Source organism: Gobius niger (genome assembly GCF_951799975.1).
Source record: "Gobius niger genome assembly, chromosome: 2".
Lineage (NCBI taxonomy): Eukaryota > Metazoa > Chordata > Actinopteri > Gobiiformes > Gobiidae > Gobius > Gobius niger.
Window position 1 is genome coordinate 7,486,296 of NC_136853.1, and position 12,818 is coordinate 7,499,113.

Below are 12,818 nucleotides of genomic sequence, written 5' to 3' on the forward strand. Positions count from 1 at the left end.
AACGTTGCGGCGCGGGCTGGGTCGGGTTAGAACCTGCTCCAAATGCGGGACCCGCAGGTTGAAAAAAAACCCTGACCCGCGCATCACTAGTTGCTACATCAAGCAATCACAAGTCATGAGAGTGTACCAACTCTCCTATGAAAAAATCAACCTTGCGCACAGTCGTGACACCGGTAACAGCAGTCTGTCAGTCCTGTCAGATCTAGGGGCTTGGTCTGAGACTGTCAACAGAGCAGACCCCGCCCACACACTCACCCCCCTCGTCTCCCCCAAAGCCTCCGAGACCACCCCTTTCTCAGCAATTTTTGACTTTTGTTTGTGGGTGGGGAAAGGCTCTGCCACAACCGTTTAGTTGCACTTTAAGTAGTGCCAGCCCGCAGTTAGCTTTCCCCGTTAGCCTGTTAGCTTCTTCTTTGTGATTACATTAGTGTGTATTGGTTCCTCTATGGGGCCAAATGGGGATGAAGTTAGAAGTGATTGTGTAACTACTCGCGTGACTGTATTGAAATAGGAAAAGCGTGGAAGAGCTTGGTCACTTGGCCCCATAGAGGAGAGGAGAGGAGGAGAGGCTAAATGCTAACAACATCTTTGGTCTTTTTGCGTGACTGAGGGCACACACAAAGACCAGACAGGTACGCATCAACTCGTCTAAGCTCAGGTAAGAACATATCTCAGTATGGAAAAACGGTGGCCTGTTCCTTTAAAGTCAATTGAGTTGCTGTGGTGTGATCTTAAAGGCACAGCCCTGCACAAAAACACAATATGGCTGACTTCAACAAATTCTCCAAAGAACAGTGAGCTGGAATTCCTCCTCAGAGACGTGACAAACTCACCAGCAGTTATTGCAAACACTTGACTTCAGTTATTGGTGCAAAGGGCGGCACAGCCAGTAATTTTTTTTACACAGGGCCAGAGAGGTTTGGATTTTCCGTTCCCTTAACAAATGTGATCATCATTTTGTTTTGACTGGGAATGTCTTTGTGTGATATAAAAATTGTCTCGATGATCAAAATCAAATTCATGAAATAAAAAGTGGCAGAACCTTTTCATGATTTGCAAAACTACCGGAAAACGTAGCCATAGTTGAGCCAGTATGCGCTTCGGAAACAGTTGCAGAATTTGAGACCTTGGTGTCAGAGCTATGACAGAAACCAAAAAATTAAAGAACTGTATGTATATGTGCAACATCCTCGGCTGTTCGCATATTTACTAAAACTGAACATTTTCCCTCAGGTACGCGGCGGACAGTGGCCTCCATCTGTACGGGCGGAACTCGGGTCGATCCTCGGAGGCCTCTCGGGACGTTTCCCAAAGACTGGGCAAGGACGCGCCAGGGGACATCGACAGGTGAGGGCTGGAATAGATTAACCAAGTCGTGCCGTCCATTTCCTTCCATGGAAGTCACACTCACAATGTCTCTGCACATCAGGATCCATGATGTGCATGTTGGAAACCTGTGCCGCTTTGTCGGTGAAATAAATCAGGGCGGACTGATTTATGCTATAATGAAAACCATAGATAAAAATGTAGAGACTGGCAGTGTTGTTTTATATGAGTGATTGATTTATCTGCTACATGAAAATATATCAGATACCCCCCGCTTTTTATCCCCAGCTCATCATCAAATGCGTTGTCAACTTTATAGCCTGTATTTGTCACTATGAAGTGTCGCTTTGCGGTGTTTTCTTCCTCTCTCCGTTTGGTCATTTGCTAATAAAAGTGCAGTGGTTCCATTTCGATTGTGGATCAATACTTCCCACACTTCTGCAAGATAGAGGAATCTCTACATCACAACCCAAGGATAATGAAGTTGTTTTTGTTTGTACTTTAGTGTTCCGTATCAATGGCACTGCAGCCCAGAATGTGGTGCAAGGCTGCGGTTTCTGAATGTCGGGGGTTTTGATTGTCTGTGTGAGTGTAGCTTGTACAAGTTTGCCTTTTTAACAGATTCCAAAGAGCAGTTGTGGATTTTGGACGTCAGAGGAGCCTTTTGTGGCTATTGCTGGATGTGATGATGTCACTGGACCCAGTGGGGGCAAGAGCCAGTTTTTCCTAGCATTTCCTAGCATTACACTTTCACAAGTCGTATCTAAACAGAAAATGTATGAATTACAAAAATGATCATTAATATCAGTCACTGGGATCTCTCTTTCCTCTTTCCTCAAAAAGTAAATATTTTTTACCTCTTTATAATATTATGGGCCTTTAAAACACTATGATGTCACCTGCAACCCAGCATTAGCCAAAGATATAATAAATAATAGACTCCTCCTCCTTGTTTACCAGAGCCTATTAACCAGGTTCGAGAGGGAATCCATGGTGGATTTACAGACTCCTCCTCCTCCAGCTCTGAGGGAGCATGTTTCTAAAAAGGGCATAAGGGCGGGATGTTCACTTTAGACTCGGTCCTCACGGGGTGCGTAGTACGACATCACCGCGTCATTAGCTCTAATGCTAACGGCCTGTCAATCAAAGTCCGGCCCTCATTAGTGTACGAGATTTCTAAAATGTACAAAAAACAGCCTGGTCCCTTTAATTGTGACTAACCTAGTGTTATAATATAGAATGTTCCAAAAACATAGGCGCCAGACTTTACTGTTGCTATGTAAAGTGCAATGCTTTCTAATGGAAAACTAGCTTGTTTTGCCGCCCATATATGGTGTTACTGCATCAATACGGTTGTTAAAGCAATATAAAGCTCGTGCATGACGGCAATTTGGACCCGAAGTAACAACTTCAGGTCTGGGGTCATTCTACACATTAGGATATGGCTGGAACACGTAGGGGGAGGAACATACATCATTTTAACATTTTTAAACTCCCTATAGTCCCTTTAAGTGGTGATGTCACAGCTCTACTTCCGGGTTCGCAGATGTGCGAGAAACTACAAAAAACTCTTTAATACCACAATCAATACTTCTGAAACTCAACAGGGAGTTACTGAACCTACTTATTTATCAGACTCATTAGCCAAAAATGCTGAACCGACTGCTATAAAAGTAATATTTACCAAAATCGGTAGCTCCAGGTTAGCTGAGAAAAATGCGGTGCAGCAGCTACGCTAACCCCGGAAGTCGCAACTAAATAATACTGTTTTAGCATTAGATGCAGCATTTTTGGCTTATGAGTCTGAGAAATAAGTAGGTTCAGTAACTTTCAGAAATATTGATGGTTGTTGTTAAGAGTTTTTTATCTCACATATTTGGCGGTCTGCCAGGACCCGGAAGCGGAAGCCGTGACGTCACACTTAAACGAATGGCAGGAAATGACGCCCCCTAGCGCCATTGGCTATAGCACATGTAGCACTTCTTATCTGCATCTACAGAGTTAAGAACATTTCACACAGTGCATAGTCAGACGACACTGCCTGACCAAACCAAAGCACAAACACTCTAATATTTATCTTATAGGATTTTTTAAGACTATTTTCCTGAGCAGAGAGGCGGTGTGCCAGTCAGCGTGTGGCGCTCCACTGTCGAATGGTCAGAGCAGTGTGGACGTATAATCGATGTGGGTCCGTCGGGCGAAGGTGGACGATGACAGGGATCACGGCAGCAGATGAATTCTCTCCAAACAGATTTCACACGGATTTACACTCGTCAGCGACGCAGCGCGACGAGATGAGTTCAGGGAAGCGGAAACCTTGAAATCATCTTATTGATCGCATAAAGTGGGTGGGCTAGATTTTGGAGACAACCTGATGAATGATTTGCAGAAATGGCTTTGAATTGAAATGTGTCAGAAAAAGAGAAGAGAAATAAGTGTCAAGAACAAGAACACACCATCGTCTTCTTGGTTTCTAATGGGAACAAGAAATCATCTATGTTGAGCAAATTGTTCATCTTCCAAAAGCATTCAATTAAAAAGCTGAAGTCATGCTAAAAACAATCCAATAACAGACCTGGAGCCTTTAACAGTGTTTCTACACCTTTTCAGTTTTTAAATATTAAAGGATCTGTATCTGCTATTTTAGACATCCCAGAGTAAAGTATAGGCATTTATGTGATATATTGTACCTTTACCACTATGGAGTACTATTTTTTGTGAGAAATATATGTATTTTCACGATGCTTCAATTCAGTTAAATCCGCCCCCTCTCTCTGAGCTAATCCACCAATGCAACATTAGCAGTAAAATAAATATATTTATATATATTTATTTATATAAATATCACAGTAATAAGTGAAGTTACTTCACAATGCAGTTATAAGGAGTCGACATCTGCAACACAGCTTCAAAAATGGCTAATACACACGCTAACACACACACTAACACACACGCTAACACACACACGCTAATACACACGCTCACAGGCACGCTAACACACACACTAACACACACGCTAACACACATGCTAACACACACGCTAACACACACACTAACACACACGCTAACACACATGCTAACACACATGCTAACAGACGCGCTAACACACGTTAACACACACGCTAACACACATGCTAACACAAACGCTAACACACACGCTAACACACACGCTAACACACACAGTAACACACACGCTAACACACATGCTAACACACACGCTAACACACACACTAATACACACGCTAACACACATGCTAACACACACGCTAACAGATGCGCTAACACACGTTAACACACACGCTAACACACATGCTAACACAAACGCTAACACACGCGCTAACACACGCGCTAACACACATGCTAACACACGTCTTCATTGACTCACCGCTCTGTCCTGGCTGTTCCATCATCAGGTGTTTACATTAGGGGGCGTGTCCAGAGTAGGTTAGAAAGAGCTCCTTTCTAAGGGGCAGCGCAGACGCTTCGGGCACACCCTTTTTTTATTTATTTTATTTTTTATTTTCTTTATGACATAAGATGCATCAGTGTCACAAGTCTCAGAGAGCAGGATTCAGGAGGATTGCTGAGAACTGTGTGAATGAAGCCAAAAAAACACTATAGCAAAACAACATGGTTCAAACATGGTCGATTTTGCATGATATAGGACCTTTAAGACAAATGTTTTCCATGATCCACCAGCTGACAAACACTTGTCTAAAGCAGTTTGTTGTTTTGCATGGACGTTGCTCTTGGCATTTGTAACGTGCACGTTAATTATCACGTCACTCCGTATGTAATTGCTATGGCTGTCTTTGTTTGTCCGGTTTCGTCTCTAAACACGGCGGTTTTGTGGGATTTGTGTCTCGTTGTCACCCGGAGGTGGTTTTGGTCTTATCTTTTTTAAATGGCCCCATGTCAGAGCTGTTCAGATCCAGCCTGCGGTCTAACTACTGCTGTCAGAGAGACTGACACAGGCAGAGAGGAGGAGAGAGTGTCGGAGGAAGAGAGGCGAGGGCGAACTCAGTGACCGCTCTCCTAAGAACCGAGAGCGAGGGAATAATGGTTCCCGGGCTGCGTCGATGGTACCGGTTTAATTACTGGTACATCCTGCATTTGAATGGGTAAAAGTCCATGTTTCCTGCTTTAGTTTGGACTTAGTGTTGAGTAATTGGAACAAAACACTGGTTGGTTTTGCAGTGTGGGACATGGCTGAGCAGGTTGGACCAAACTCATTTGTAGTGGTTCCATTTTTGTGTTTAAGTCCTGGTTTAGACCTGGTTCAGTCCAATAACCCAACCTTTACTTGAGTCTGTTTAGTCCTGAAAAGACAGTAGGGACTGAGAAACGGGGCGGGGCAGGATTTGTGATTGATCTGGAGCGCCCTCTGAAGGCAGGAGTGAGAATGAAACAGTAAAAACAAGCTGTCACGTTCAGCTAAAGGTATACTAGCAAGTCGATACGCTGAAAAGAACACAACTTGAGAACAGAACTGCTCGGAATGGGCTTTAACCTTCTATCACACCCAAGCACATCATTGTTTGTGCTTTTGGAGTTTGATTTTTGCTACATTTTTTCATGCCAATTGAGTGAAATTTTCCTGGGGTGTGTTTTCTGGTGAAATAATTTCAATTCAATTCAAAGATTCTTCATCTGTGGTCTGGTACACTCACACATCCATACCAACTATACAAGCCTGAAGGATTTGTTTCCAAGTAAAATGTGCTTTTGTTGTGGCAGTTCAACCTGGATAGACTCAAACAGACAAAAGCAGCGATTAGGACGATTTATTGACATGTATATTAGTCTTGACGATCAGACGACACTGGTGGTGGTATGGAAGACCCGTGAAGATGCAGCAGGGAGAAGCCGTGGACAGAAGAGGTGGAGATGGGGTGGAGGTGGGTCGCAGCACAGCTGGGAAGCGAACAAACCATGATTTCTGGGGTTTAAAAGCAGGACCGAGGGCGATGATTGGCTGCTATGGAGGTGCGGCTCTTACGCTGAGGCTGAGGTGGAGGTGTGGCCTCTCGGAAGCGACCATTGGCTGGAGGTGATGCTAGAATTTGTCAATCAGGTTGAATTAACGCCTTGGCTTCATTTATGATAAAACACTAGTGCTGTGGGCCCTTCAACACAAAAATGTGCTTGTAACTTTATACAGCTGTAACCCAATGATAGAATGAGATTTTTTTAAACATTTTATTTTATTTTGAAGGTCTGATTCTCCTCTTATATAATGAAATTGTTACTTTTTTTGGTAACATTATAGTAACTATAGTAACTGGCAATGAAAGGGTTAAAATGCTAAGTGTTTTGAAGAATACTAATCCTTCACTGAGTTATAGCTTTCTTTATAACAGCGTGACTGTTTTAAAGGTGTGATTGAGGGTTAAACACATGCTGGACTCTGTTGTATCGTTGTATCACTCTGAGATTTCAAGTTCGACGTCTCCTGCACCTTTTTTATGTACAAACCCAGACACCAGTTCTGATCTCGCTCTGTGTGTCAGCTTAGAGAGGAGTTATGTGAGCAAGTTAAAGCCTCCCGACAGGATCACTGCACTGCTGTTATGCTGGTTCTTTGGGAAAAATACAACAAACTTCTGAAACGCCTCCTTGGGACAAGATCCAGGAATGTTTTAGTGGAGAAAAGGATGTTTAAGATTAGATAAGGAAACAGATCTTTATTGTCTGTGCCAAAAGAGACAGAAATTCATCTTTGACACAGTTTAAAAGGCATTCAGTCATTACAAACACACCAATTTACACTTGTATTGCCACCCAATGAAAATGAATGAAAACTAATTTCATTCCACGACCAGGAAACGATCAGGTACTGGTCCTTTAAGGCAGGGGTTCCCAAACTTGTATGGCTTGGACCCCAAAAATTGACCGGTAAGCGAGTCGGGACACCATTACATAAAGTTATTGCCTCTTTTGCTACATTAGGGCAGAACAAAATCATTTTAAAATCAAATTAATATGAATGTAAACGTAATGAATTTCACAAATTATAATTATGCCATTTTACGCTAAGAAAAGTATTAAAAAGCATTTTTCCTTTTATTTACACTTTACATCATCGAGGGATAGATACCGACGGCATCTCGTCATAGAAGGGGGCGTGGCTTCGCCAAGGGGGAAAATAGAATACATTTTCACTCTTTTTAGCCATTTTCTAGTGGAATATGAACTTATTTATCACATAAATAAAGTCAAGTGTAAATCGGGCCCATATGGATATTTTCTCACAGCAGACTGTTCAGTAGAAGTGAAAAAACGGCAGTCGTAGCTCACGCTAGCGAGCCGTTAGCATTAGCTCGATGCTACCATGAAGCATTGTGTTAGCATCTCCGTTATTTATGTGTTTATGGGCTGTTGAACCACTTTGCTCCTCCCCATGTCTTTTTTTGTTTGTAGAAAACTATATTCATAATTCAGCATCTGTTAAAGTAGTTTTTGAATAATTAGAGAAGTTTAGATTTTTGTTTTCCCCTTAACTGTTTTCAAACATGACCATATATGGGCGATTCCAGAGATGCCGTCTGTATCCATCCCCACCCAAGGCCTCGCCACAATTGCCTCTAAAAGGTTGTTACTTTGGGTCTGAAGTGCCGTCATGCACAACCTTAATACCTGCAGTTACGCACAAGACCTGAGGTGGCAGTAGTGAGTATACAAATGTCCCTAAAGATGAATAAAAACTTAATTTATTAGTACTTTTTAAAGACAGGGGACAAAAAAGTGCTTTTATTGCAAGACACAGATCACAATAAGATCCGACAGGACTTTAATGGCGACGCCAGTAAAGTTTATTATTATTTATTAAACAAACATGATCCACGGTTTGCCTCCTGTCACTCCTCGCTCTCTCCTCCTGTGGGAGACGACAGAGAAGCAGAGTTTCGTCTCTCGGGCATTTCTTCGCTCCTGATCCTGGTTTAGCGTCGTCTGTTTGTGGGGACAGAATCTGGTCCCTCACTCTCCCCAAAGCATTTGTCATCCACACACACACACACGCACACATGAACACACACACACACCTCCGGCTCTAACTGAACACACCTGCCGACTTTAAAAGATTGATTCTCCTGCACAGGCTTTATACTGACTCACCTTGACGTCTCAGGGGGCACGAGGAAACAGCTCCACATGTGCAGTGTGGATGTGATTCAGGCTTTTTTAATAATCAAACTCAAACATATCAGAAAGTAGATCATTAGCATCGGATATACATGTTTTCCCCCAATATTTATAACAGTAATCTTCAGCAAACGTTTCAAATTGAGATCTGACATTTATTTTCCCCCCATACCTGCCGTGTCTCAGACAAACAGAGCCTCCTTTAGCCCCCCATACTTCCACTGAATGCAGTTAGGTTTATTTTAGAGGTAATATTAAGTTTATTTGTAGGGCACAATTCATTAACAAGGTGCGTTAAGTGCTTCACTGTTGCATAAGAAAGCAGAAAACATTAACATAAAAATCTATCAATTAAAAGGCAAGAGTGCAGATGGAATACTTCCAGTTGTCATATGCACGGGTAAAAAGAACTGTTTTCAGCCTGGATTTGAACATCAGAGTTGAGGCCTGTCTCACATCCTCGTGAAGACTGTTCCAGATTTTAGTGTGTTTAGTCCTGACTCTGGGATCCACCAGGAGACCCCTCCCTGAAGTTCTCAGGGCCCGAGATGGTTCATACGGCTCTAACATGTCAGAGATCGACTTGAAAAGACAAGCAGAGGTGTTTTAACCTCTTAACTCCCGCCTGAACCAAGAGCATTTTCTCCAGTTCAGCTTTATCCAAATCCTGTAGGCCAGTGTAACGCCTCATTTGAAAGCTAAGATCTACAAAACTCATCTAAATGGATCTTTTTCCTCACGTTTTCCATCTTTTTTAGGGGGGTATTCAACTAATTTTTGTAACTTTTTTGTCACATTTTTTGTCACATTTTTTGTCATTTTTTGTCATTTTTTTGTCATTTTTTTGTCATTTTTTTTGTCATTTTTTGTCATTTTTTTGTCATTTTTTTTGTCATTTTTTGACATTTTTTTTTCCATTTTTTGACATTTTTTGTCAATGTTTTGTCTTTTGTCTTTTTTTGTCCATTTTTGTCATTTTTTGTATTTTTTTGTCCATTTTTTGTCATTTTTTGTCCATTTTGTCCATTATTGTCATTTTTTTTCATTTTTTGTCATTTTTTTGTCTTTTTTGTCATTTTTTTGGTCATTTTTTGTCTTTTTTTTTTCATTTTTTGTCATTTTTTGTCAATGTTTTGTCTTTTTTGTCCATTTTTTGTCAATTTTTTTGTTATTTTTTGTCATATTTTTTGTCATTTTTTCGCGACTTTTTCGTCAAAGTTTTCTCACTTTTTTGTCACATCATCATTGTTTTCGTCTCAGTTCTGTCGCTATTCTCACACCTTTTTTCCAGAAGCTTTTGGATTGGGGTAAAGCCAAACTGGAGAAAACTGTGCTCGGTTCAGGTGGGAGTTAAGGGGTTAAATTCTATTCTCTGAGCGACAGGAAGCCAGTGCAGAGACCGGAGCACTGGACTAATATGGTCGTATTTCCTGGTTCTTGTCAGGAGAGAGGCCAGTGAGCAGCCGTTACAGTCGTCTAACCTGCTGGAGACACATGGATAAGTCTCTCTAAGTCTGGACTATTCCTCTGATCTGAGCCATGTTTTTAAGATGGTAAAAAGCTGCTGATGTTATTGCTTTGATATGGCTGTTTAGGTTCAGGTCATATCAAGTCTTTTTGCATCCACAAACTGACCTGACCTGAACTGACACGTTCACGTTCATGTGACACATAGACCCGAGTGTCATCTAGTTGTGGTAATTTATTAGCTGAGCCAAGTACCCATAGTAGTTTCAGTGATTCTTTATGAATGGCACACGGCTCATATTGTCTGTATCAGAGACTCCCCCTGAGGCAGTGAGTCTGTGCTCTCCACTCTCCTGTGTCTCATTACACCTGAACTGTGGCTTTCAATCATCTAATACTAACACTATCTGACTACTTGTAACACCATCCAGTTTCCTAATATCGCCCTAGAAGGTGGGGACTTTTTTTTTTTGCTTTAGCGTATTAAAGAGACATACGGCAGACCAAAACATCTTTTTTTTGTTCCAATACGGTGGTCAGTTTGGAGATAGTTTCTATCTATCCATCCATCCATCCATCCATCCATCCATCCATCCATCCATCCATCCATCCATCTCAGTATGGAAAAACGGTGGCCTATTCCTTTAAGGGGTTCGTACCAGAAACGGGTCAGAAACCCAAAAACAATAGATTGTGGAGCGCCATAAAGGCCACTGTGAGGGAAGCAAAGGTGCCATGCTGCACCCATAACGCCACCGAGTCACTAAAAGGTCCAATACACGCAAATATCAAGCTACATTATGCACCTTGAAGCTTTTAGATTTGGTTAAAGTCGAACTGGAGGAAATGTTCTGTCCTTTTCACCTGCAGAGTCTCGCCTTAAAACCAAAATGATGATCCTTTTTTTTTTTTTTACCAGTGTAGCACCTCTCTCTTTCACGCCCTCCCTCTCCCCCTGGGGGCCCCGTCCCGGTGAAGCGTGTGGGGAGACGGTGACACCATCTGGGGCAGCACCTGCGCCTCTGATGGGGGGGCTGTGGTAGTTAAGTGTCGGCTGCAGATGGAGCTGATCAAACGCACCGAGCGCAGGTTTACTCTGAATCATCGCTCTGTAAAGGCCAACGCTTAGTCAGAACTTATGCCATGTGGATGAGAGCGAGTCTTAAAGTACACGAGCCGCAGTCACAGAGCGAAAGGGGGGGGTTCTTTCAGCTTCTCTGTAAGAATACACTGTACATGTAAAGTTTTATAAGGCGAGGCTACAAACATGGATACTGTGTCCTTAGTCAAAACATACCTGTAAGTAAGGACATGTATTTGTCATTGTCCATCAATTTAGCATGTGATGATGTCATATGTCAGGTGGAGGGAGGGGCCAATACAACTCTATAGGTGAAATGCAGTTTTTGTAAGAAATCTCCAAAACGAAAGTGTTTTCCTCATCAGTATTTGACAGTGGTTGGATTCACAAACCTGTCACATTAATTGTATGTCTAAAAGTCCTTTCTACTGAACAACATCACAACAAAATAACTGGACATTAGTTCATATGTGCTGACAGAGGAGACGATGGACTTTCACACAGTTTTTGTTTCATGTGGATTCTCCCAGTAATGACTGCGATTTTAACCAAAAACTAAGACAAAAAACATCTGCAGTTCACCAGTTACCATAGTTACGCCATAGAATTTTCAGCTGCTCCACCTCTTTAGAATGTTGTGATGTCACGTGAACACAACCTATTTCTGGGTTTCAGGTTCTAGAATATGATGATGTCATTCGACCCAACGGGGGAGTTGGTCGTAGCTAAAAAGAAAATATATAAATTTAAAAAAGGATCATTAATATGAGTCACTGGGTCCATGATCTCTCTGTACAAGACCAAAAATGTCCTAAAAACAAAATAATTTTTCCTCTATATAATAGTATAGGCCTTTAGAATGCTGTGATGTCACCTGCAACCCAGCAATGCAGACGGCATCTCCGGAATCGCCCAAATATGGTCATGTTTGAAAACAGGTAAGGGGGAAAACAATTTGGAGAAAAAACTAAACTTTCTCCCTCTCCCTATTCAAAAACTACTTTAACAAAGGCTGAATTATGAATATAGTTTTCTACTAAATAAAGATACAAAGACATGGGGAGGAGCAACGTGTTTCAACAGCCCATAAATACATAAATGATGCAGATGCATTGCTTCATGTTAGCACCATGCTAATGCTAGCGCTAGCTATGACTGCTGTTCTTTCACTTATGTTGAACAATCTGCTGTGAATAAACATCCATATGGACCCGATATATACTTTACTTTATTTGTATGTGATAAATAAGTTTCCTAGAAGATTCTATGTTTCCCCTTAGCGAGGCCACGCCCCCTTCTATGGCGAGAGGCTGTCTGTATTGTACAGAATTGCGTTCAGGTGTTGGGTTAAGGCTCATGCTCTCATTTTGTACGTAAACAGATGTGTGTGTTCCAAGCGTAGTTACTGTCACTGCATTTATGCTTCCACATGTTCGTAATGTCCAGCATGCGTTATCAAAGCTTACCACCAGAGGGCGCTGGAAGATTGACCCAGAGCTGAGACCAAAACAAAATGGCGCCACATACGATGTTTTTTACTCCACCTTCACTGAAGTATAGTCAAGAAAAGGAGGCAACACACAGTGATGGTTTGTTTGCAAATGGTTCAAATCACGTTTTAGAAGTTTAGCCGTTTGTTCTGCTTCACCTGTTGATCTGTGTGCAGTCGTGTCCCCACTTAGCTAATGTACTGCTCTGTTACGATGACTCTGGGGAAACAAAGCGTCTGATGGAGCACGGACAGAAAGCTACATGTGTCTCCGCATGCCTTTCAAAGAGCGAGCATAAATGAGCCTTTACT

The 12,818-nt window shown here is 42.0% G+C and overlaps 1 protein-coding gene across 10 annotated transcripts in view; it reads left to right on the top strand.

Annotated features, from left to right (window-relative positions):
- The window catches only part of nav3 (neuron navigator 3), a 541,592-nt gene that overhangs the window by 422,761 nt on the left and 106,013 nt on the right, over nt 1-12,818 (top strand). For all 10 annotated transcript variants that reach the window (XM_079582525.1, XM_079582518.1, XM_079582523.1 and 7 more), the window contains one exon: nt 1,234-1,347. In XM_079582525.1, coding sequence (XP_079438651.1) covers nt 1,234-1,347 — 114 coding nt within the window. The remainder of the gene's footprint in view (nt 1-1,233; nt 1,348-12,818) is intronic.